Source organism: Peromyscus californicus, unplaced genomic scaffold (genome assembly GCF_007827085.1).
Source record: "Peromyscus californicus insignis strain IS unplaced genomic scaffold, ASM782708v3 Scaffold_24__1_contigs__length_46423439, whole genome shotgun sequence".
Classification (NCBI taxonomy): Eukaryota; Metazoa; Chordata; class Mammalia; order Rodentia; family Cricetidae; genus Peromyscus; species Peromyscus californicus.
In genome coordinates, this window is record NW_026294535.1 from 43,232,244 (window position 1) to 43,256,688 (window position 24,445).

Genomic DNA, 24,445 nt, shown 5'->3' on the forward strand with positions numbered 1-24,445 from the left:
CGCAGCCGCGGGTTGTTTATCTGGAGTACGGAGGGGAGGGGGGAGCCTGGAAACCGCCCCGTGTCCCATTTCCTCCTCTTGTTTTCGCTCCGGATTCTCCATGTTGGACCCAAACTGAGGAGCCCGGAGCTGCCACCGGGGGATCGGGGGCTGGGGGCACCGGGAGAGCCGCCGCCTGGGCCCGTCCGCCCTCCGTGCAGGCCTCCTCCCTTCCCGGCCCGGGGAGGAAACGCGAGGAGGAGGAGGAGGTGGTGGTGGTGGTGGTGGTGGTGGTGGGGGAGGGATGTGAACAGCTGCGGGAGCCGGGAGTCTTCGGGAGCCGGAGCCCGACGGGCCCCCGCCCAGGCCCCCCAGCCCTGCCCGCCTGCGCGCCCGCCCGTCCTCCCGCCCAGCCAGCCAGCCCGGGGCCCGCGGGATTGTTAGATGGAACACGGCTCCATCATCACCCAGGCGCGGAGGGAAGACGCCCTGGTGCTCACCAAGCAAGGTAGGGGCGCAACTTCCCAAAACTTTGCGTCGCCCCCCCCCTCCTCCACCCCGGGCGAGGAGGAGGAGGAGGAGGAGGGGAGGGGGCGGGAGAATCCGGCGGGACCCGGGGGTGGCGCGCGCGCGGTGGTGGTGATGGGGGGGGGTGGAGAAGGTCGGTCAGTCCTGGCGCACCCGTCCTCACTCCGACCCCCGTGGGGTGGGGGGGGGTCTCGAGCCAGGCCCCGGGGCTGCCAGCGCCCAGCGGGAGGGTGTCATCCGCGCAGCTGTCACCCGCCGGGCCACCCCTCCCCTCGGGAGAGGGGGGCGCGCAGCGCGCCAGGCCACCCGCGCCGCCCCCGCCCGCGCCGCGGAGATGGAGTGGTCACTTTTTCTCCTCTCCCCGCCCCCCCCAGCACCACCGCCACCACCACCGCTGCGCGCCCGTCCCGGGGCCCGCGGGGAGGAGGGGAGGACGGGGAGGGGGGGAGGTCCCGAGCTGCAACGCCGCCGCCGTCTGGACCGGAGTTCTTCCCACGCAGGCCCGCGCGAGCCCCCGGGGTGCCGGGGCGGCGGTGGCGCGCGGGGGGGGACTCGGGACGAAGTTCGCCGGCCCGAGGTGGGGGCGGCGGTGGGGGAGGGGCCGGGCGCGGGACTCTGGGGCGGTTCGGCGGGAGCAAACAAGCCCGACCGACCTTCCCCCCCACCCAGGCCCGGCCGGCCCGGAGCCCCTCCCTGCCCGGTGCGCTCCCCCGGGGGCCGCCGCTGCGCGCACACACACAAACACACACACACGCGCGCGCGCGCGCGCACACACAGCCGCGTTTGTTTAGCCCGGGAGCCGTGTCCCTGGTTACATAATTCGTCGGATGGCAGTCGGACCCGGCGTGGTCCCCCCCCCCCCCCCCCCCGAATCGCGCAGCGAAAAAAAGTGCGAGTTGTCTGTGGGCAGAGGCTGGCGACCCCCGCCTTCTTGGGGAGGTGGGAGGGAGAGAGGGTCGGGATGGAGAAAACAGGGGTGTCGCAGGCCCGCTCTCTCTCTCTCTCTCTGGGGTGCGCTTGGGGACCGGAGCGGAGGCCTCGGCCTCCCGCGGGGGCGGGGAGGAGGTTGGGGGCCGGGAAGATGGAATGGGGCCCGGTTATGATCGCAGTTGGGGGGGGGGGGGTCTCCTGAAACTATTCCCCTTCCCCTACGTTCATCTGGCCTGGAGGATTGTGTCCAAAATAGCCGGTAGAAATTTCCGCCGAGTGTGAGGACTAGCGTTGCTCCCCCCCCCCCCCCGCCCTTCCCCCTTCTAGAGAACTCTCAGGACTGCGGTCACTTGGCTCCGAGACTGAGGGAAGAGCACGCTCTTGGGACCACATCCCAGGCTGCTCTTCCTCTCCGACGGGGCATGAAAGGCCTGTGCCACAGTTGAGTAGACTGAGGCCTTGGTCCTGGAAGGCTGCCAGCTGTGGGGCCTGGGTATGTTGACTAATATTCATCAGCGGGTCACTTGTTCCTGGGGTCCACTTTTCCAGGGAGTCTACCCAACTTGCGTAGCCCAGGGGCAAAGCCGCCGCCGTGGTATCCCAGCCTCGCTGGCATTCCTTAGTAGGATGGTGGGGGGGGGGGGGCAGTTCGCGTTTCTTGGCCCTCTGAAGCGGCCGGCCCTGGAGGAGAGACGAAGCTCTGCTTGCTCAGATCTGAGCCCCAGGAAGGCCCCTCCTCCTTGCCAGGGCCCCTGTTCTCCACTGCGTCGTCGCTGACCCAGCTGTGCGATCCAGCAGCAACTTTACCGCCTCTGCTGGCCTCTGCTCTGCCGCGCCGCGGACTGCAAAGGGCGGCTGCCTGTGTTGATAATTTACGGCCAGAGCCCTCCAGCTCCCTTCACAACCCCATCCCAGGAGGAGGACCCAAGCTTCAGACAGGGGTGAAGAGATCAGGATGGACCAGGACATAAGAGGAGGGGGACATAGGGATGAACCGGGACCGGCGTGTGCTTCCTTCCACTCGGGGTCTCGTAGCCGTGGGTGTCCCGAGGCCTCGGCAGGGTAGGAGGAATCTGGACCATGCTGTGGCAGGCAGCAGCGCGGAGCAAATCAGAGCTGAAGTCTCATCCAGCAGGATGAGTGACAGGCCGCAGAGAGCGGAGCAGCTGGGTTCCTGACAGTGTCTGACAGTTGCTGAGTGCGGGCTGATCTTCTTGGAGTTACGTTTTTGTTTTCTTTTTCTTTTTTATTTTGTATGTGGTTTGTGTCCTTCAGACTTCTCCCTGGAGGAATCTGAATTCTCCAGCCAGCAGCAGCCTCCTGGTCATTCTCTCCCCTCCCCCATGTAATTTGATTGCATTCCAGGGGAAGGCATGCTTGCTTCTGGGCTGCTGGGGCACCCAGCCACCCAGCCAACTGAGTTGCACATCATTTACAAACAGAACTTGCATCTGAAAAGGCACAGGAGTGGGAGGGAGCAAATGTCCTCCTCCTCTCCTTTAGGAGTTCCCGGCCCCCCCCCCCCAACCCTCATCTACCTTTGGAAGAGTGAAGGGGGACTGTGGAACAACAGTTTATTAGTGAGTTGATTTCTGGACAGAAACAAGCTGCTTCTAGCTGGAGTGGCTTCCTCTTAGTGAAGTTGTTTACCATTGCGGGTTTTTTCTTTTCTTTTTTTTTTTTTTTCCACTCTGTTCCCTGAGCTTTAAGGCTGCCTGGTGTGTTGATGATTCAAAAGTAATTACAGGAGGGGAAGTAGAACCAAGTTGCTGGAATCATTGATGATAAAAGCATCAGAATTGGATCATCTTTCCAGGCGGATGGGAGAAATGGCTCCCCGGTACAGCAAGGGCTGGTTGTGATCCGTGTGGCGAGAATGGGCACCCATTCTCGGGCGAGGATGTCTCCCAGATCCGCGGAGGTCGTGCCCAGCTTTGGGCTTTGGTGGGGGAAGCCAAGGAAGCAGGGCTCCGCCCTGTGATAGGCCAGTGTGAGGTAGTGGGGTGGGGCCTCCTCACTTCAGTAACCTATCAGGACTTTGGGGAGGAGTCAGAAATGACTTTTTTTTGGGAGAGACCCTGTGCCCAGCCTTGGAAGAATGACCTAAGCTTTGGCTTGCTCTCCTCACATCTGGAACTGGGCGGGGTCTGGTAGCTAGTTATCCACAGGATTCTTCTCGAAGACTGCTGTCCCTAAAATGTGGAATGGTGACAAGCTTTTTATTAGATTTATTTTATGTATGTGAGTGTTTGGCCTGCGTGTATGTCTGTGTACCACGTGGGGGCTTGGTGCCCATAGAGGTCAGAAGAGGGCATCTGATCCCCTGAAACTGGATGGAGTTAGATAGTTGTGAACCACCATGTGGGTGCTGGGAATTGAACCCAGGTCCCCTGAAAGAGCTGCAAGTGCGCCAATCCTCTGAGCCATCTCTCCAGCCCATGGTGACAGATTTTTCTTCTTGCTCTCCACAGAGGGAGAAATTCTGCTCTTTTTCTTAAGAGGCCAAGCAAACACCTTCCCCTGTAGATGCAGTTAAGTCTTTAACAGGAAAAGTTGGCACCTCTGGTGGGTAGGGCCTGCCTCGGGGCCTGCAGGCTGGGAGGTGACAGCCTCAGTCCTGCTCCTGCCATTGTTGAGGGTCGCCTTGGACTTTGGACTTCCCCCATCCGGGTAGAACGAGGCTGGGTGGAACGAGGCTGTTTAAGCTGGTGTTTGCTTCCACTGGAAGAGCCCCAGGGTGGTTCCACTCCACAACAGACCCTGTAAATGTGCAGACCCTGAGGCTGGGCAGCCGACTTGGAGAGTCTGAGTGAAAAGTCCCTGGGGATAGAGAGGCTGTGAGTGAGTAGGCCTGTGTCCTTCCTCCCAGCTAGAGAAGGAGGGAAAGTTAAACAAGGTGGCCGCTAGCTCTCTGTGGGCCTTCCCAGTCAGTCTTTCAGTGAATTTTATTAAGAAGGGAAATACTAGCTAAGCGGTGGGGGCGCCTGCCTTTAATCCCAGCACTCGGGAGGCAGAGGCAGGTGGGTCTCTGTGAGTTTCAGGACAGCCAGGGTTGTCACAAGGAGAACCCTGTCTCAAGAAAAAAAAGGGGAGGGGGATACTAGACAAAGGAACAGTGATGCTCCCAAGCTTTCTGTGGAGAATGAATAGAAATGTTTTAAGTATAGGAAACCAGACACCATGGAAGTGAGAGTGGGGTGTGTAGTCTGTCAGAGCATGTCCTCTTTCACTGCCTTCTGCCGGCTCTGAGGACCTGTGGGATGTTACCTTTATTTCTATCTGGGATGTCTGATTCTTGGATTGGTGAAGAAGTGGGACCAGCGGTGATGTAGGGAGGTTAGTATTTGTTGTTAGTGTTGCAGCAGCAATACTGGTTGCTTCAGACTTGGGTTCAAATCCCTGCTCTTCTTATTTGCAGTGAGACTACCTGTTACTTTAGATCCTGGCAGTTTACTGGTGAAATGGGAAGAACACTACCCATGTCTAATGCAGACTTCGTCGATGAGTGGTAAATGTCCGTCTTTCCTGAATGCAGCTTGTCTGCTGTCTGTCCTCCCTCTCCATTCCCCCAAGGATGCACTGTACCCAGTCATGTGGGCTTTGCTGCAACAGACCAGTCAGTGCCCCAGGGTCAGAGGGGACACTGATGTGGAGGGGCTTGCGCCTCTGAGCCTTCCACAGCCGTCCCGTAGAGTGCTTCTTGGCCTGTGTGACTATCGGTGAGGCCTCAGCCATTCCAGCCAGTGCCTGAGCATCTGGGGTGGGGTTGGGGGGCTGGAATCCTGTGCCTCCTGAGTCTGAAGTCCTGCTGAACCTTGGAAGCAGTTTGGCTTCTTAGAAGTGGGACTAACAGTAGCCACTACTGTCTCCATTTGCCTTGGGAGTTAATGACCTCAGTGAGATTCGGACTTCTTTTAGGTACTCTTAAGAATGAGAAGGTAGGTTTTGTAGAGAAGTAGGTACTTGTCTTAGAACCTGCTCTGTAGACCAGGTTGGTCTTGAACTCACAGAGCTCCACCTGCCTCTGCCTCCTGGGTGCTGGTATTAAAGGCTTGCGCCACCACCCAGCAAGAAGTAGATGTTCTTTTTTCAATCCTGGTATGATCAGACACTGGACATCCTGGGAATTGAACCCGGTTCCTCTGGAACATCAGTCAGTTCTCTTAACCACTGAGCCATCTCATCTCTAAGAAGTAGATATTCCTAATCTTTGCCTTTATGGCTTTGGTCTGAGCGTAGAGCACGTTAAGAGCATTAAACTGCTTTTCATCGTGTCTAAAGCTGGCCGGCTCTGAGATGTCTGGAAATGTGTGGATGGGTCTCTGATTATGGGTTTCTGGCATGTTCAGCACTGAAAGCTGGTGCCCAGCTGGGATGTAGATGAACATGTAACAGGCAGATCTTAGGAAGAAACTAGTAGAGATCAAAGGGGAGACGTGGATCTCTTTGAAATGGAAGACTGGAAGACTCAGAATCAGAGGCTAAGTAGACTAGGTTCCCGGATGAGCATCCAGCCCTTCAGGTTAGAGTGAGCCTTCATGGACACCTCTTTCAGCAGGGCTCCTGTGGTCATCACAGCCTCCCTCTGGGCAGAAGAGGTGTATGTTCTCTTTTTTTGGTTAGTTTTCCTACCAGTTAGCCTTGAACTTGATCTGAGTGGACTTGACATTTCCTTTCCCTTCCAGTGGCTCTTAACATACACACACACCCCACGCTGTTTTTTCTTCATCCTTGGTGGTGGTGGTGGTGGTGGTGGTGGTGGTGGTGGTGGTGGTGGTGGTGGTGGTGGTGGTGAGCGTCTCCTCCTACCCATGCTGGGATCATAGGGAGGGCCACCACGTCCAGCCTGTTGTTTGCCCTTACCCACTTGCACTGTTCCCAGGGAGCAGACATGGCTCCGTTCAGTCTCCACAACAGTGGAAGGCGGCCCCTCCTCCCTAGTGGCTGAGAGGTGAGGGAGGCTGCGAGCTCAGATCTCTTGACTGGGGTTTGGTTTGGTTTTTTGTCCTTGGAGTAAAACAAGTGGCCTTAGAGGCAAACGACCGAGTCCAACTCCTCCCAGGCCAGGGTCTGAACCCGTCAGACGTGATGTGGAGAGGGACTGGTGGGGTTGGGGCTGAACTGCCTTCTAACCCTGGAAGGGGTTTAGAATTCTCTGGCTCTCAGCCAGGGACACACACATCAGAATCTCCTATGACACTTACTAAAAATACAGACCCCCACCCCCAACACACACACACCTGGGACCCACTGACTCAGAGCGCGGCAGGTGGGCCAGGCATGTGTGTTCCAAATGCTCCCCCTGATCCTGACAGGTGTCCTGGGAGAAGAGCCAGGAAGCTAGGCAGAGAAGCCAACTGCCTGCTCAGCCCCGAGCAGATTCCCCTCAGGGTCCAGATTCACTGTTAGGAAGCCTGCGGTTTTTCTAGGTGAACTTAGCGTTTTCTGAGTGAGTGGACAGAGTAATTGTCCTTGCTTACTCAGTAGTAGTCACAGCCAGTATTTACAGAACACCACTGTGGGCATGGTCTTGTGACTGGTTTTGTCTCAGCAACCTTAGGAGGGCTGAAGCCTCTTGCTTGGCCTGGGCTGTGGAAGCCACCCTTGCCCAGGCCCTGCTCTTGTTTATGGTGTCATTGAAGTGCTCTGAAGTCACTTTCTACTAAGAAGAACTGCTGCGGAACACAAGGGTGTGTTCTTGTTGGCTGAGTCCAGTAGGGGAAGCAGGGGTTCGTGGGGGAGGAGCAGGGGTCCTGGAAGTAAGCAGAACACGACTGTAGGGCCAGACCCTGAGGAAGGAGCAGGTTGGCCAGCCTCTGAGGATTTTGTGGAGTTCCAGGAAAGGCATTTCCCAGGCCTGTCCCTGTCCTGCTGGTTCTGCTGTGTGGCCTCTGAAGTAAATCTCAGTGGTGTCATGTGAACATCCTGAGACTGAGGTACAAGTATGAACGTGCTCTGTTCCTGATGCCTGGGAGCTGACAGGCAGCATCCACTACAACAGAACACTCTAAAGCCCTTAAAATCCTCACCCTCTGAGTTAGTCCTCTTCCCATTTTATAGATGGAAAAACTGAGGCTCCTGACCACATGTAGTTCTTGTGCCAAAGCCAGAATTACTTTGATTTTTGCTGGTGGAGATCTAACCCACTGAACTTCACCCCTGCCCTCAGAGCCAGTGGCCCCTTGGGTAACCACTGCTGATCCACGCAAGGGACCGCTTGCTCCATCCTGAGCCTCCGCCCAGTTTCTCCTTGCTCCCTGCTGTGTCTGTCAGCCTAAAACAGTGAAGGAGTGTGGGGGGGACGGGGACTGGGTTCTTCTTGGTTCTCTACAAAGCCCAGGAGTTCCAGAAGATGGGGCAGAGATCCCAGATTAGCCCTGAGCGACCGCTGAGGAGGTGTTTGTCCTGCTTGTCGGGTCTGTTAGCTAGCCTACCTCCCATGAGCCTGGTCTGCCCCTCAGGAGGAGGGAGCCAACATGGCTGCTCTCCGGTACCCGGCAGTGTCCTCCCTGCTCTAGCTGGCCCTGGGTGCAGCAAGGTGGGATCCAGCCCTTAGCATTTCTGTGAATGCCCTTTCAGATTTGTCCCTGCTGGCCCAGAACCTGCAACTTTTGGAGACCCCACTCCAGCATACCTTTAAACTTTTTACTAACTGATTTTTTTAATACTGAAGCTGCCTGTATTTCTTGCCCAATAATTCAATTAGAGGCCCCTCCTGAAATCAAGTTGCCTGGGAATCCTTGTTCCCAAAACCAAGATCTTCTTGAGGGAAGGTCCCTAAAATTGAGATCAGAGACCTGAGAGGACCAAGGCTGAGGCAGGGCTGTGAGGCGTGGTCGCAGAAGACCGACTCCTCCCTGAGACAGCCATAGGCTGAGTTTGAAGCTATAGTTTGAAGCTAGCCTGAGCTACATGCCTCAAATACATACACACAAAAGAAAGAAGAGAGGAGACTTCCTGCCCAGGGATGAGGAACAGAGCTGTTGGATGAAGGACTACCAGAGCCCAGCGTAGGCCATGCCAGTGTGAGCCAAGCCCTGTGACGTAACCTGCCCATGCAGTGAGATTCACACATCGGCTTTCTGCGCTGCCTGCCTTGTTAGCAGAAGAACACATCTGTAGTTGGGCAGCATGGGTCGAGAAGTGTGCCCTCCCGATGCCTGCGGCCTTCTCTGCTTGTGGGGCTGGCTGGGCATCTCCTACCCTCCTTTGTCTCCCTGCCCGCTCACCTGCTGGTCCAAGGGGTCCTTGCACACACCTGGCGCTTCAGAGCCTGTCCTTAGCCAAGGCACAGATGTCTCTTACTGACAACCTGGGAGGACTCCTCTCCACAGGGAGCTCCAGTCAGATGTGTCTTGGCTGCAGGGCCCAGGCAGCAGGCCAAGAAGGGCCGGAAATGCTCCAAATCTCTCCTTCCTCCGACAGCCAAGGGAGGGAGGCTGCCCAGAGAGGCCATTTTATAGTGAGAGCCAGCCCTGCCCCCTGCTCTGGGGGGGTACGTGGGGGTGTTGGAGAGAGTGGACCAAGAGAGCATCCTGTATGTGAATGGTCTTGTTAAATTCCCATAGCTCAAGGAGTTGCCTTCTGCCCAGTGCAGGGCTGTGTGGATTTCCTGTGAGGCGTTCCTTTACTGGGATACAGAACTGTGTTGTTGGCAACCGTGATATCTGAACCTGACCTTCAGAAGGTTAAAAATAATGTCATCCCGGTCAGGCCAGGGTTCATCTGTACGTGTGCACGCATGTGTGCAGACACATGCTTCTTACTGAGGCTGTGGGGTGCACAAGGACAATGTTCATGTCAGGTGTTGCTTGTCACGCTCAGGGTACCATTTAGGGGAGCTGGAGTGGGAATGAAATGTTTTGGTGGATTGGGGAGTAGGTGGGGGGAGGATTTCTCCCCGGCACTCATCCCTCATCTGACCTTGAACTTGAACCATAGGGTGGGAGTAGGAGGACCCTAAATCCCCTGTTGCTGGGATTCTGGAACGAGACCCATGTCATCCCTGATTAGTGATTCATCTTGAGACCTACAAACAAGGCCCAGGCTGTTGCCAGTTAGTGTAGCTGTTAGTTTTAGAGGCTGTCCAGGACCTTACTCATATATTTTGTTTATCCTGAGTGAGGTCTTGCTGCTGTCCCAACTTAGGGATAAGGAAACCAAGGCTGCATGGTTGACTCAGTAGCTGGCAGAACCTGGAGCCCAGCCTGTCCCAAGTGGAGGGACACCTCCCTGGCTGTTTCTCTCCAGAGTCTGCCTCAGTAGGAAGACGAGCTAGCCTGGAGTTGGAGGGGTGGTGGGCAGGAGCTGGCTTCTAGTCCCCTGCTCTTCCTTATACTTAGGACTGGCTCCCCCATTGTGCCTTTCTGGCCTTTGTGGACATCCAGAGGTTTGGGGCGTGTGGAGCAGGTGTGTATCAGCAGGCAGGATCCATAGAGAGGGTGTGGCTGGGGGAGGGAGGGGTGGGGTGGAGGAGGAGGGTGAGCAGCATTCCGTGGGACTCCACCTTCCTTGTCAGGGGTACTGTGCATTGTAAAATCCCTTCAGCCCTGAGCGTTCTTGTGCCTGCCCGTGTCCCTCTCCTGGGGAGGTGGACTGGTGTCCACCCCATGATGACCTGGTCGGGAGAATGGCCTGCGCCTGGCTGACAGGGATGTAGCCCAGAGTGTGGAGTATAAGGAGCCAACGAAAGATTCTCTGACACAAGTTTTCAGTCCAAGGATATGTGGTTGGGAGGGATCGGAATTGAGTCTCAGCCTAATGATTCCTTCTGCGTCTCCCTGACTGCCCAAGGACACTGAAGAGAGCAGGGGGTGGGCTCCAGACAGATCACTCACCATTTCATCCTGGGGCAGAAAAGCCTAGTAGTGCTGCAAGGACTGTTGGGAAATGCCTGAGAGCCTTGGCTCTGGGTTCAAATTCTGACTCTGCGGCCGCATCACCACGTGACACCACACCCCTAGCCCCCCCCCCCCCCCCCCCAGGGAAGCTGCAAACTGGGAGGCAGGACCTAACAAATGAATTCCTAGTGAGAATTCAGTGAGGTGGTGATGCATGGCTCTTGTGCTGTGTGCGCGTGGCTGTGGCCCGGAAAGCCTCCCTCGGTCCCTAGGCTCCTCTGGAACCACCTTCCTTGCCTCACAGGGAGGCACTCTGTCTCTAGTGCTCTGGGATATGACAGAAGAGTGTGGGCTTCTCCAGGACCCAGCTCTGTGGGAGCAGCAGGTCCTTGTAGTCAGTCAGTCGGTGGAATTAGTAAACACCTGCCAGGCGGGGGCCAAAGGCTGTGGACTGTAACAGGCGAGGCCTTTGTTAGTCCTGAGGGGAAGAGCCGTGTTGGGGGAAGCCGAATTCAGCCCCGATGACCCTCAAACTCGAGTAGTGCTTGCAAGAGTGAGGCTGCTGTGAACTGGGCCTGTGAGAGGGGCCGCTAGGCCAGCCTCACAGTGTGGGTGTGGGGCGTTTGCTCTGAGAGCCTGCTCTCAAGGTCAGTGTGTTTGTGACCTCCTGAAATGCAGAAGCTGTTGGTCACTCTGGAGAAGCCCCTCCTCTCCCCTGCGAAGTTCAAGGTCGTCCCTGCTTAGGCCTGGGAAGCTGGTGTCTGTTGGGCCTCTCTCTGGCCCCAGCCAGCTGCCTCTTTTACCCTCTCGGGATCACTCAGCCTTCACAGTCCCTGTCACCACACTAAGATGTGGAGCACATTTCTGATGTGGCCTCTCTTCAGGAAAGGCCTGGGTTGGGCGGCCTTTTAAGAAAGCCTCTGTGCCTGGGTTAAGCTTCCAATTGTGGTTGTGTGTGAAGAAACCATAACCAAAGGCTTTGTGTCTGCGTCGTCCTGAGTCCCTGAAAGTGGGATTTCATGTGGGCCAGCAGGCAGAGGTGGCTAAGAAGTGTCTGGAGGGTGGTCCTTTCCGAGGAATAAACTCCTTACCCCACCATCGTTAAGTACTGGGCCTCGCTTTGAATTTGGTCTTTGAGAAGGTTTTGGCAGAAGTACTTGACAGCAAAATGCCCCAAGAAACCTTGGTTCTTCCTAAGTAACCAAGAGGTTGGAAGTGATGCCAGAGGGGCCAGTCAGCAAGATGGTCCAGGGGCTGCTCGCTGTCCTGCAGGCCTGACCGCCTGGAGTCCACACGCAGGTGGGAGGAGCTCCATAAACATTTGTCCTCTAACGTCACAGTTTTTAAAAGTGATGCCCAGATTTCCAGGCCATTTCCTGGAAAGGCTCGGTTGCTTTCAGAGAGGTCCCCAGTGCCATAACCAGAAGGGGCGAGAACTCGCGTCCCCACTAGGGAGGCCCTGGCAGTCGGGTGAGAACAGCCCTCTGCTGCCGATGCCCACCTCACCGTAGCCTGTGGTCCAGGGAACCGCTTGGTTTTTCTCTCCTCTTCCCCGAGGTCTCAGGCAGCCAGGTCAGTCTCTGCCGTCACCTACTCCCTCAGGGACCTCCCGCAGGAGCCGAGGGAGCAGGAGGAGCCCATGGGTGGCCTGCGCCGCCATGTTTTCCCTCCCTAAGAACAGCATAGGGAAACTCTGGGGGTTCACAGTTTGTTGTGCTTTCCCTCACAGAGGCCCCAGGCTCTGGGACACTCAGGCGCCCAGGACCTGTGGCTGGGGACTATTCCATAACTGGTTGTACAGCGCCACCTCCTGGCCACGGTGCCCTGCACGGCGGCTCCTTGTTTGCATAACAGCAGAGCAGTTTCTGGAGTCAGGGAACTTGCAAAGGAAAAATCTGACGCCCATTTGGGTCCTGTATGCCCTTTGCTTTGTATCAGTTCGGTCTTTCTGGGGCTGCATTGGCAAGCTTCTCATTAAAGCGGCTTTGTATTTCCAAAGCCCAGATGGCCAAGGTAGGGCAGAACAGCTGTGGTCTGGGACTGAAGGTTGCAGGGTGTGCATGACCTAGGGTCTTAATCCTGTTTTCCAACCAGCTCCCTGGAGTGGGAGAGGAGAGTGGGTGGGCAGTGAAATATTAAGGAAAGGACTAAACAGATACAGACAACTAGCATGCCTTCTTCCTGAGCTTGGGGGAGGGAATTCTGTTGTTGTTGTTGTGTATGTGTGTGTGTGTGTGTGTGTGTGTGTGTGTGTGTGCGCGCGCGCGCGTGCGCACAGGCAAGCACCATGAGGACAACTTGCAGGTGTTCTTTCTTCCCAACGTGGCGTCGTCACTCAGGTTCTCAGGCTCCCGGGATAAGCACCTTACCCACTGGCATCTCAACCAACTCCTTTGGGGTAACTTCTGAGGTTCTAGGCAACTTGGGCTCAGATCTGTTGCCACTGATCAGGGTCTAAAGAAGCCAGCATGGAGCTGAATCACGGCGCCACCGACTCCCAGGGGACCAGGTTACTCTCTTTCCTAGGACTGGTAGTTTTCCTACAGGCTGGATTAGGAGAACTTAGGGCCTCAGGTTTGTTTGGGTGGCAGTGTGTTGCCTCTGAATCATGGAATACCCAGTCCATCTTGATACCCTTGAGACCCACCATAGTATGAAGATAAACCCTGTGCAGCTCAGGTCTCCCGTTCCCAAACAGTGGGGAGCACTACTGTCTCCTCATTAAAGGGAGGATGCTGGAAAGCACACATTTCATCGTTAGTGTATGTGGCTGTTGAGTGAGCAGTGTGCACTGTGCTCCAGCAGAGCCTGGACTTGAGGGTGTGTGGGCATTGGGCAGCTGCTGGCAGAGACTGGTGCCGCTGTAGCTGATGGCCTTGTCGCTTCTTCTTCTCTAGGCCTAGTCTCCAAGTCCTCTCCTAAGAAGCCACGTGGCCGGAACATCTTCAAGGCCCTTTTCTGCTGTTTTCAGACCCAGCATGTTGTCCAGTCAAGCTCTCCCACTGAGCTCACATACAAGGAGGAGACAAACACCATTGCTAAGGTAACGGGCTGGGATGGGCATTCTGGCCTGGTCTGGAGCCATGAAGATCCCTGGCCCAAAGGCCCTTCCTCTCTTCCCTTGGTAACCTGTCTCCTTTCTGATACTTCTCATCTGTGGGGTGAGCTGTCGAGATGTTGCAGATTCCAGGACCCCTGAAAGATGCCTTGCAGATATAGTAACTGAGGTCCATGGATGTACTAAGTGTACCCTATGTTAACCATGGATGTGGTGAGATTAGAACTAAGTCTCTGGCTCTGAAAACTGTCTTCTGAGTGGGTTTCTTTGTAGAAACCAAGGAATTAAAAAGGCTCATGCTCTTAGTAACCACGATAGCATCCAGCTCTCAGGAGGCAGAGACAGGTGGACCTGAGTTCAAAGCCAGCCTGATCTACATAGCAAGTTTCGGGCCAGTCTGAGCTACATAGTGAGACCCTTTCTCAACACAAAACAGCAACAAACAAACAAACCCTGCCAGCCCTGTGACCACTTGGAAACATGTGACTAATTTTTATCTCACATGACTAGAAGGCTAGCGTTCCAGCCCCAAGAAACAAGATAGGATTCTCCTCTAAATGCCAGTGATGGCACTGTACACATGAGCATCATGCAGAACTCTTTTGTTGAGTGGAGGAAGGGTTGAATAAATACAACCCAACAGTGTTACTAAGCAGTTAATTTTTATGGTGCATTCTTAGTAACAGTAAGATATACTGGGATGGGCCTGGAGAGATGGCTCAGCGGTTAAGAGCACTGGCTGGGGCCGGGCGGTGGTGGCGCACGCCTTTAATCCCAGCACTCGGAAGGCAGAGGCAGGCAGATCTCTGTGAGTTCAAGGCCAGCCTGGTCTCCAAAGCAGGTTCCAGGAAAGGTGCAAAGCTACACAGAGAAACCCTGTCTCGAAAAAAAACAAAACAAAACAAAAAAAAGAGCACTAACTGCTCTTCCAGAGGACCTGGATTCAATTCCCAGCACCCACGTGGCAGCTCACACAGACATACACACAGGCAAAACACCAATGCACATAAAATAAAAATAAATTATTTTTTAAGAAAAGAAGTACTGGGACTGGTGAGATGGCTCGGTTGTTAAGAGCACTGGCTGTTTTTCCAGAGGTCCTGAGTTCAGTTTCTAGCAATCACATGGTGGCTCACAACCATCTGTAAAGAGATCTGGCGCCCTCTTCTGGCACACAGGCAGAACACTGTATACATAATAAATAAATAAATCTAGAAAAAGAAAAAAATACTTATCTGGGGCTGGTGAGGTAGCTTAGTGGTCAAGAGCACTGGCTGTTCTTGCAGAGGTCCTGAGTTCAATTCCCAGCAACTACATGGTGGCTCACAGCCATCTATAATGGGATCTGATGCCCTCTTCCAGCCTGCAGGCATACATGCAGACAGAACACTGTATACCTAAAAAAAAATACATAAATAAAATTAAAGAAATGCTTACCTGCACAGTTAAATCAGAATGTAAAATCACATATTCCCATGGGGAATGCTAGCCTGTACTTGAAACATGGCAGACAATCTTAGGTTTTTCTAAGTTCAGAATTTTACTTTTTTTTTTCTCAAGATTTACATTAGGAACGCTTAGTACACTTTATAACATGTGTAATGCTGTCTCTGTGATCTCTCTCTATCGATCTCCCTTCATATTCTCAGGCAGCCCAGTAGTGCTTTATGCTGGTGCGCTCAGTATTTCAGCACCCCCCCATGACTTGTGCCCCACGGAGACAAGAGGAGACATACATTCTTAGCTAGAAGCTAGGTGTAAGGGACTAAGCGGAGGTCAACCGCACAGAGCAGTTCAGATGGAGTCCCTGCGGTTCTATTTTCACTTTGTGGAGAGGAGGCCTTCCCCTTTCCTGCCCAGCTCCCAGGAAAGGATCTTTGGGCGTGAGGAGCTGCTAGGTGGCTGGGTCTCGGAGAGGCCAGAGCAGTGGCTGGGTTGTAGCAGGTGGAGTTGACAGAGGGCACTAACCACCTTCTTTCTCCCCCAGTCGGATCTGCTGCAGTGTCTCCAGTACCAGTTTTATCAGGTATGTCAATCTGGCTGACCCTACAGGCAGGGTGGTCACCTCCCCACCCTGGGAAGCTGTGTGTGCTGAGTATCCGCCGAGGGCCCCAGAACGCTGTGGGGGAAGCTGCGTGTCCTCTTAGTGTTTCTGCTTTGTATCCCACACCAACCCTGACCGACACCAAACGCTCCCACTGCTTTAACAGTCTCCTAAGGCACACACCGACCCTGCTGCCTCTGTTTTCTGCCTTTAAGCAGGGCCTTCCTGGGGTGGTAATTCTGTCTCCAGACAGCCTGGTTCTTCCTAGCTTTCTGCTCAGGGGAATGATGGGCTTGCCTCTTGGTGGGCACGTCTCAGCAGCCGGCCTCTGGTTTTAGATCCCTGGGACCCGCCTGCTCCCAGAGGTGACAGAGCAAGATCAAGGAAGAATCTGCGTGGTCATCGACCTGGATGAAACCCTTGTGCATAGTTCCTTTAAGGTGAGTCCGCACGCGGCCCTCCTTCCCCAGGACTGTCTGTGAACTGCACAACAGGTGCTGTGAGGTGGTCTGCGGGGAAGGGGGAGCGGAAGTGACGGGGGAGGGAGCCAGGCCTGGAGTCAGATGTCCAGACGCCATACCAAAGAGTGTTAAGAACCTACCCCACACACACATGCACGCACACACGCAGCCGTCTCCCCGTAGCATGGAAAGAGTAGCGGATCGGTTCTGGCATGTCTGTTTTCCTCACCAGTATGTTTCTTAACTCGAGAGCCTTAAGTGGGGTATGGAGGCACTTCCACAGTCCCACTTGGGAAACTGAGGCAGGAATAATCTGAGCTGCAGAGTAAGAGGCTGTCTTGAAAAAAGCTAGGTAGGCATACAGTGGTGCATGCCTGTAAGTCCTTGGCTCATGGGAACATGAATTAGAGGCTAGCCTGGACTGTGTAGCAAGACCCTGTCTCAGATAGACCCCTGAACCTTATCTCTGCTGGAATTCGGCAGGTTGGACAGATGGGGCTACTTCATCCGGTGCTGGCTAGGACCTGCTTAGTGGGCTGGGGGGTGGAGGAGGTGGTCCTTCCTGTCAGCTGCCATCCTGACTCCGTTAACTTCTGCTTTCCAGCCAATCAGCAATGCTGACTTCATAGTACCTGTGGAGATTGAGGGAACCACTCACCAGGTGAGTTGTCTGCCAGACCACCCAGCCTTTGAGACCTGTTCCTTTCCTTTCCTTCAGCCTCTCCTGTTTCCTTAGTGGCTTGACACTCCGGTTCTCATCTGAACGCCCTCTAGCGATTCTACATTCCTCTTTCTCTGTGTAGTCAGGCTGTGAGAATGGTCTTTGAGACAGAGTCTCTTATTTAGTCCTGGCTGTCCTGGAACTTGCTGCATAGCCCAGGCTGGCCTCGACCTCACAGAGATCCACCTGCCACTACCTCCCAAGTGCTGGGATTAAAGGCATTCGCCACTGTTCGCAGCCTGTTTAAATTTTAAATAATAGTCATCATGGCCATCATTTCTTTTCTTAATTTTTTTTTTTTTTTTGTAATATGCATTAGTGTTTTGCCTTCTTATATATCTGTGTGAGGGTGTCAGATCCCCTGGAACTGAAGTGACAGACAGTTGTGACCTGCCATGTAGGTGCCAGGAATTGAACCCAAGTCCTCTGGAAGAGCAGCCAGTGCTCTAACCACCGAGCCATCTCTCCAGCCCGATGGCCGTCATTTCTTAATCCCCATCCCTGCCAGGTGGACAAAAGCCTCGTTTTTAAACAGCACTGTTAGGATTTACTCTTTAAATTCCTTGGTAACGGTGTCTCTGCCTGTAAGAGGCAGGGAACCAAGAGCTGCTCTTCCCTGCCTGGGAGGCTCCTCCATGCACCCACAGCCCAGGCCTCTCCGATGCTGCCTTCCCTAACCTCCTGCCCTCAGTACGCATCTGCCGAAGCCCAAGACCAGGCTCTAGCCGTGCATGCCCAGCTCTGTCTGGGGCGAAGGATCATGCAGCGTTGGTGGGGAGAGACCACATGCTCAGAACCATGGCCCAGACAGCTGACCTGACGATCAGGGACCATTGGTGATGTCATGGCAGGCATGACACCTGTTTTCACAGGCTGGTCACGTAGTTAGTTAGGCACAGGGACAGTACAGCTTGAGGCCTTCGTGCCGTCGTAATCCACCTCCCGTTGCAGGCTACTGGACCACGGCCACAAAGCTGGGTGCTCTGCTAAGCCCATCATCCCTTGCCGTCTAGTCAAGGAAGTAGAAATGTACAGACTTCATGGGACATGCCCTCAAATAGGCAGATCTGTGCAGGGCACTCCTGGTTAATAGAAGCGTGAATTAATGAGTGATGAAATTTAAGGGGAGGAGGGCAGCCTGCCCAGTGTGGGGCTGAGAAAAGAATGGGGAGGAGAGGCCATGTTGGATGAGTAACGGTTTGAGGACAGGGCTTGTTTGTGAAGTGGAGGGATAGCAGGGTGGTTAGAATAATTTGTGGCTGTATGAAGGGTTCCTGCTGCTAGACTGGGAGGGGTCTCCTGGTGAGTTGGTGGCTAATTCGGGCTGGGAGGAAATCAAGACAGCATACTGTACTGGGCTGTGTGTTGACAGAAGGACTTTAAGGACATGCACAGGAGGGCACTAATGGAGGCTGAAGCGGGAAGGGAAGGTTGTAGACGGGGGTGGGGTGGGGTATGTGTGTGAGTAGCTGAGGAGCTTGAAAGAGCCGTGCAAGCGAGGTCCTCAAAGGGGTGCCCTTCCTTCTGTGTGGTGTTCACAGAAGCCCTGGGAGGCATGTGTTCGAGGAAGTATTGGGGTCCTTGCCAGATGGGGATCTGCACAGGCTGTCCTGCTAGAATCCAGACCCGAAGCGGCTATGGAGGCTGTGGCTGGATTCAAGTAATCCAGGATAGGCTGTTTCCATCTGTGAGGCCTATTCTTGATTACTTGTTTCTGGAGGCAGCTAATGGTCCACCCGTGAGTGAAGATGGCTCCTGGGACACAGTGTGCTCTCCTGGCTGGCACTTTAGGATTGGGCCTGGTGAGCCAGCCCAAGTCTGGTTGGAACCATCCTTGGTGGGGCAGAGGTTCCCAGGGTCCTGGCATGAGCAGCCAGGCCTGATTGCGTCTCTGTGTCGGTGGGAAGGTAGATGGTGCTGCCTCCTCTGGCCTCGTGGGGCACCTCCAACCATCCTCTCTGCTTCTCCAGGTATATGTACTCAAGAGGCCTTATGTTGATGAGTTCCTGAGACGGATGGGGGAGCTCTTTGAATGCGTTCTCTTCACTGCCAGCCTGGCCAAGGTACCTGACGGCAGGATGGGGGAGAAAACAGGAGACCATGTGGTACCACAGGGGACCCAGCACCCCATCCACGCTAAGGCCTCTTTTCTTCTTCCAGTATGCCGACCCTGTGACAGACCTCCTGGACCGCTGTGGGGTGTTCCGGGCCCGGCTCTTCCGGGAGTCTTGTGTTTTCCACCAAGGCTGCTACGTCAAGGACCTCAGCCGCCTAGGCAGGGACCTGAGGAAAACCCTTATCCTGGACAACTCGCCCGCATCTTACATCTTCCACCCAGAGAATGCAGTGAGTGGTCCAGACCGGCCCCAAGGCCTCGGGCTGGGACGAGGGGCTTCTCCGAAGTGCACTGGCCAGGAAAGGAAAAGTCAGACTAACATCGCCTTTTCCCGTCCCAGGTGCCTGTGCAGTCCTGGTTTGATGACATGGCAGATACAGAGTTGCTGAACCTAATTCCCATCTTCGAGGAGCTGAGTGGAGCAGATGACGTCTACACCAGCCTCGGGCAGCTGCGGGCCCCCTAGCCTTCTTGCTTCCAAGAAACGGCCATCCCAGTAGGGGACTTTGCTACACTGTGCCTTTCTGATCAGCCTGACTGACCTAGCCGAGAAGCTGGAGCACTTGCCCAAAGGGTCTGGAAGTAGCTGGAAAGCGGTTGACGAGCTTTAGGACAGGTTAGGTGCAGAGCAGGCAAATCAGACCTATCCAGAGCTGTCTGCACCCTGTGTTTGGTTCCCAGGAGAGAGAGTGAGTGTGTGTGTGTGTGTGTGTGTATGCACGAGTGCGTGGGCCTGTGCCCATCCAGTGAACTATGGCCCAGGGTGCCCAGTGTTCCGTAGGGGAGAAGCTGGTCGGTCGTCTCCTTTACTGCTGACCATGAGCTGTTGGGCTTTACAGTGATGGAGACTCTTGCAGGCACTCTTGCCAAACCATGGCCTTCCTCAACTTCACAAGGCCCGTGCCAAGGAGAAAGGAGAAGCCAGAGGCTGTCTTGGATGCCCAAGGCACACACCTTTCTGAAAACATAAAATACTAGCCAGCAGCTGCAGACATACCCAGGAAGATGAGAGCGTGTTTGCAGAACCAGTACTCAGAATCACCAGGTCCTGTGGCCTCCAGGCTGCATCTGGCTCTCGAGTACCTGCATGGGCCTGCTGTCTCCCAGGCGCCAGCACCAAGGCAGCCTTCTCAGTCCCTAGCCATAGTCTGCCTCCCACGGGGAAGGAGGTCTTCTCCCTGCCCTGGAAGAGGACAGAGAGCTGATTGCTGTTCTTCTAACTCTTTAAAATTCTCTTTCTAAACATGGAGTGGTGGGCCTGGTTTGTATCCGGCCGAGCTGCAGTCCTGGGCCTCAGATGCATGTGGGAGGTGCTAGGGTATGGGGAAACACAAATGTCCAGAGCAGAGTGTGTGGCTCCTTGCTGGTAGATCCTGAAAGTCTGCTCTTCAGGGATGCTGTGCTGGTGCTGATGCAGACATTAGCTCCAGAGGATGGGGAGGGTTGCTAGGCTGCCCCCCGCCCTCCCGGTCCCTGGGCAGAGCTCTTTTGTATCGTATTGTGTCTTCCCTGGTATCCTGTCCTGGTTGTCGTGCTCATCTAGCCTTCACCCTTCCTGGATGTTTCTCTTCCTCCCCAGGGCTTTGGGAGAACTGCTTTCCTAGGACTGAGGGAAAAAGCAGGTCTTGCTGTCACTGGTTTGCCAAATGGGCAAATAGCTCCTGCCTCTGGTGGCTGTAGGACTGAGTGAGGTCCTCACAGACCTGCACTCTGGGGGTCTCTAAATTTTCAATCTTAAGTGCTGTAAAGTGAGACCAGAAAGGAAGTTCCCCAGAGTGCAGACAAAAGGGAAGTGCTGCAGTCGTTAGGAGCACAAGGCCCCTGAGGCGCCCACCTCAGCATTACTGCCTTAATTGAGTCCTGCCCCCAGGGCGGGGTCCGATTCTCCTCCCTCTCAGAGCTGGTTGGAGTTCTGAGCCCCATCTCTGCTTTCCCTGGAGGCAGGTGCCAGCATTTGTGAATTGTTTCAGGTGTGGTCACCGCCCACTCAGGAGTCATACAATAGTTTTTAGTTTCCACACACTAGGTCCTGCCTCAGGAGCTAACAGGTTTCAAGAAGCCTGGTGGTGGAGCTCGGTTGAGTGGGAGCTTCCTGTCTGGCATCCATCCAGCCTTGTGCAGTCTCCTTAGTCCCGGCTGTGGATCTTTAGCTTGGTGACACACAGAACAGGCTCCCCAGCTCAGGCCATTTCCCCAGCATTCTTTGCTGGCGCCTGTGGGGTTCTGCCAAGGTGATGGGATAGGGCTCCAGGTGCTAACCAGGAACACTGGAGCTTGGTTGTGGCTTCAAATGCAGGTCCTGGTCTCACTGCCCACCCTAATATTGCAGGAGGGGGGTCCTCGCAAGGCCTGCTCTGAGGACTAGTCCTGACTAAGCAATAAGAGCCTCGGAGTTGACTGTCAGGGTCCTTTTCTGCGTCTCCCACGTTTTACCTTGTAGAGGAAGAGCCTGTGCTCAGCCCTTGCTGGAGTCTGATCCATGACCAGAACCCAGTGTGGCTTCATGGAAGAGCCCTGCTGCTTCTACAGAAGCCGCAGCTTTCTGGGCCTGTCTGTCCCCAGAATCTCACCTGCCACCTGTACTTGCTACAGAGATGCCACCCCGCTCTTTCCAAACCTAAACAGGACCTGTCCTGCTTGCTAGTTCCATGTCTTAGGGGCAAGTGACGGTTGGGGGTGTCTCTCAGAGAGCTCAAGCAGGCATAGAGAAGGGCAAGGCTGGAGGGAGCCCGCTCATCCTGGAGTCTGTCACCGGGCTTGCCACCAGCCTTCCCACAGACGGGTCTTCAGGAATCAGTAGACCACCATGCCTCGTGCCAGCACCTGCTCAAGCCATGCCAGGAATCTGCCCACCTGCCAGGTTCAACTCCTTACGGTGCCTCTTCAGGGACACAGTGTGTCTCTCTGATTGGGCTTCTAAATCAAAAGCCTGATGTTCGTGTCCCTCTTATAGGGGGGAGCCTTGGACACAGGACCAGTTTGATAAAGGGCCAGGTAAGGGTTTCCACTCTGCACATTGTAGAGGGGACACTGTAGGCCCGGGGGTCCCCGAGTTAAAGAGTTGAGTGAAGTTGCCTTCATTTAACCGGGGACCTGTTTCACTCCCTCTTGCCTCCCAAAGATTTCTGTGTAAATGTGTAAACAGTGGCTCAGAAAAAGCTTTGTACTAAAAGCCTGGGGCTCTCCAGGCAGCAGTGCCTGGGAAATGGATCCCCTGCGATCCCACGCCCTGCCCTGTTCTGTTCCAGAGGCCTCTTAGCGGTGCAGCCTGATCATGGCTGTTGTGCATCCAGTATGTCAGCCTGGCTAAGTGTGTGAGAACGATTACCCTGTTTGTCCTTTGGGCTGCTTAACCACGGCTACTTTTCAGTTCTTGTTTTGTTTTTTGTTTTTTTTAAATACCTTAGTTTTGTCTTTTTTTCAGACAGGGTTTCATGAATGGCAGGTGTTTGAACTCACTGTTTAGCCAAGGATGATCTTGAACTTCTGATCTCCTGCCTCCACCTCCCGAGTGCTGGGATCACAGGTGTGACCACCATGCTGGCTCATGGGGGGCTGGTGACAACCCAGGGCTGCATGCATGCTAGGCCAGCACTGCCGACTGAGCTCCATCCCCAGCTCCCCTTTTCTCGTTTTAGCAAACACCGTTAGTAAATACCCAGGGAGAAGAGGTAACAAGTCTGGCTACCTGTCCTGCCACGCTCCTCTAGTGCAGGGTCAGCTCCTGGGACGGCCCCTCTCAGGCTGGTGATGTTCTTTGCCTGTAATTACCCCAGGTTTGCCTATTTACCCTTCTAAGATGCCATTTGGAGGGGGAGGGGTCCACATCCCACTGTGACTGGGCTATGGGATCCTTGACCACCTTGCTTCATGATTTGATACATTTGTTGTATTCAAAAAACTTGAAATGTAGGATGCCATTAAGAGTCTGTTTATATTTTTGGAATATTTGTATTACTTACAGTTAGTTAATAAAGGCTGGTTTTAAGACCTGTGCAGGAGTGGAGCTGTCTTTCTTCCTTGTCACTGCCCCTGCTGTTACCCCACGGCCACTGTCCTTCCCACATGACCCACAGAACACAATGGGTTTCTGATCAAGGTTACAGAGGTTGGACTACATTAGCTCTTCTCCAGCCCGATTTGGGGCTGACTCCGTCGTCCCTGAGTGCTTAGCAAGCATATGCTTGGTGTCCTGTTGACTGCTGGGCATAAACTAAAGCCCTAGGGGAATTGGAGACTTGGTGCTTCTGGGTTCACTCTTGATGCTGCCAAACCAGGAGCCCTGAGATTCAGAGCCCGCCATGGTTTGCTGGCACACAGTAGGATGACGAGCAAAGACTCCAAGAAACAAAACCTTTCTGACACTGCAGAACCCCTGAAAAACACCCAGAACCCCCTCGGGCGGGCCCCCCACCCTGGATGTCCAGGCACACAGTGTGACACTGCAGAACCCCTGAAAAACACCCAGAACCATCTCAGGGAGTCCTCCACCCTGGATGTCCAGGCACACGGTGTGTGACACTGAAGAATCTCTGAAAAACACCCAGAGCCCCCTCTGGCCCCCCACCCTGGATGTCCAGGCACACGGTGTGTGACACTGAAGAATCTCTGAAAAACACCCAGAGCCCTCTCTGGCCCCCCACCCTGGATGTCCAGGCACTGCGGCCAGCTCCAGCCAGTCTTCTGTATCAGCATAATGCATTCATATCTACAATATGGCAGATTTCATATCCTCCTCCTCTCGCTGAATTATTGATGGGCTGTGCACTTTTTAAAAAAAATCAATAGACCAGGGCGTGGAGCTTTAAGCTCGGCTCTTGTTGTTTCTGCTGTTTTGAATAGGAGCACATAGAACTTTCCCCTCTGGTTTGAATAAGTCAAGCCCAGGGCTAGGTTGGCTATGATTGGCCGGAGCTAGGAAAATGTGGTTATGATGCAAACACAAGCAAATATAACCCGGTGTCTGTGCAGCCATTGCTGAACGGAGGCTGCAGGACCCGAAGCCGCCTGCTTTGGGATAGCTCATCAGTACTTCACCTGCTGCTTTACCGGAAGACGGGACAGAAAGGGCAAGGTAGGGTCCGTTGTATGGATACTTTTAGTCCAGCGCTGAGTAGATGGGGCAGAAAGTGAAGGAGTCGTCGGACCTTGCTTTGTTTCTATCTTCTGGGATGAAGCTTTTGAAAGACTGAGCCAGGAGTTCGTGGCCAGCTTTGCAAACTTCTTATTGGGAGAAGAACCTGTAGAGCCCGCTGAGTAAGTTGAGCACGTTCTCAAGGCAGAGGAAGATGGGGTGGGGGCGAGGGGGAGAAAAGATACCCCCTCCCCCAGCTTGTTTCCTTCATGAGGCATGAGAGAAGTTTAAACACTAGCTTTTAACCTGGAATTCCCAAACCACGCCCTGTGCCCATGATCATCACAACCCTCTAAGGACCCTGAAGTGCTGATGATTAGGACTTGGGAAGACAGATCAAGGTTTGGGGGGCTTTGATATGGTGGGGTGGATTTGATTGGGCTTTCTGGGTGTGGCAGTTCCTGAATCTTGGGTCCCCAGTCAGCTCCTGGATTCTGAAGTTCGTGGCAGGAAATGGGACTGTACTGGGGGCTCTGAGACTCACCATGTTAATGCCAGTTGGTTAGGTGTTACCAGGTTAACCGGGAGTAGGTTGGCTCTGGTTCTTTTTCCTGAGTGGGTCCTGCATTAGACTTTAAAAGTCAAAACCTAGGGTCTGAAGAAAACCCGAGTATTTCCTGATGACTCTGAGCAG

The 24,445-nt window shown here is 54.5% G+C and overlaps 2 protein-coding genes across 2 annotated transcripts in view; one reads left to right on the plus strand and one right to left on the minus strand.

The window, feature by feature from the left end:
* The first annotated feature begins 303 nt into the window (after window positions 1-303).
* Ctdsp2 (CTD small phosphatase 2) lies at window positions 304-22,671 on the plus strand. The gene is made up of 8 exons (XM_052753527.1): window positions 304-487; window positions 13,175-13,320; window positions 15,323-15,361; window positions 15,718-15,819; window positions 16,445-16,501; window positions 18,532-18,624; window positions 18,722-18,907; window positions 19,018-22,671. Exons 1-8 carry the CDS (start codon window positions 424-426, stop codon window positions 19,141-19,143), a joined length of 813 nt encoding a protein of 270 aa, XP_052609487.1. The 5' UTR covers window positions 304-423; the 3' UTR covers window positions 19,144-22,671.
* Window positions 14,343-24,445, minus strand: part of Tsfm (Ts translation elongation factor, mitochondrial) — a 38,784-nt gene continuing 28,681 nt past the window's right edge. Inside the window, exon 6 of the mRNA XM_052753524.1 lies at window positions 14,343-14,732. Coding sequence (XP_052609484.1) covers window positions 14,659-14,732 — 74 coding nt within the window. The 3' untranslated portion in view covers window positions 14,343-14,658. The remainder of the gene's footprint in view (window positions 14,733-24,445) is intronic.

Excerpts from the sequence above, each read along its gene's own strand:
- Ctdsp2 (XM_052753527.1), top strand. The coding sequence starts at position 424 with ATGGAACACGGCTCCATCATCACCCAGGCGCGGAGGGAAGACGCCCTG. Across the intron at positions 13,321-15,322 it reads AGACAAACACCATTGCTAAG|TCGGATCTGCTGCAGTGTCT; the intron begins GTAACGGGCTGG and ends TTTCTCCCCCAG. Across the intron at positions 15,820-16,444 it reads TTGTGCATAGTTCCTTTAAG|CCAATCAGCAATGCTGACTT; the intron begins GTGAGTCCGCAC and ends TCTGCTTTCCAG.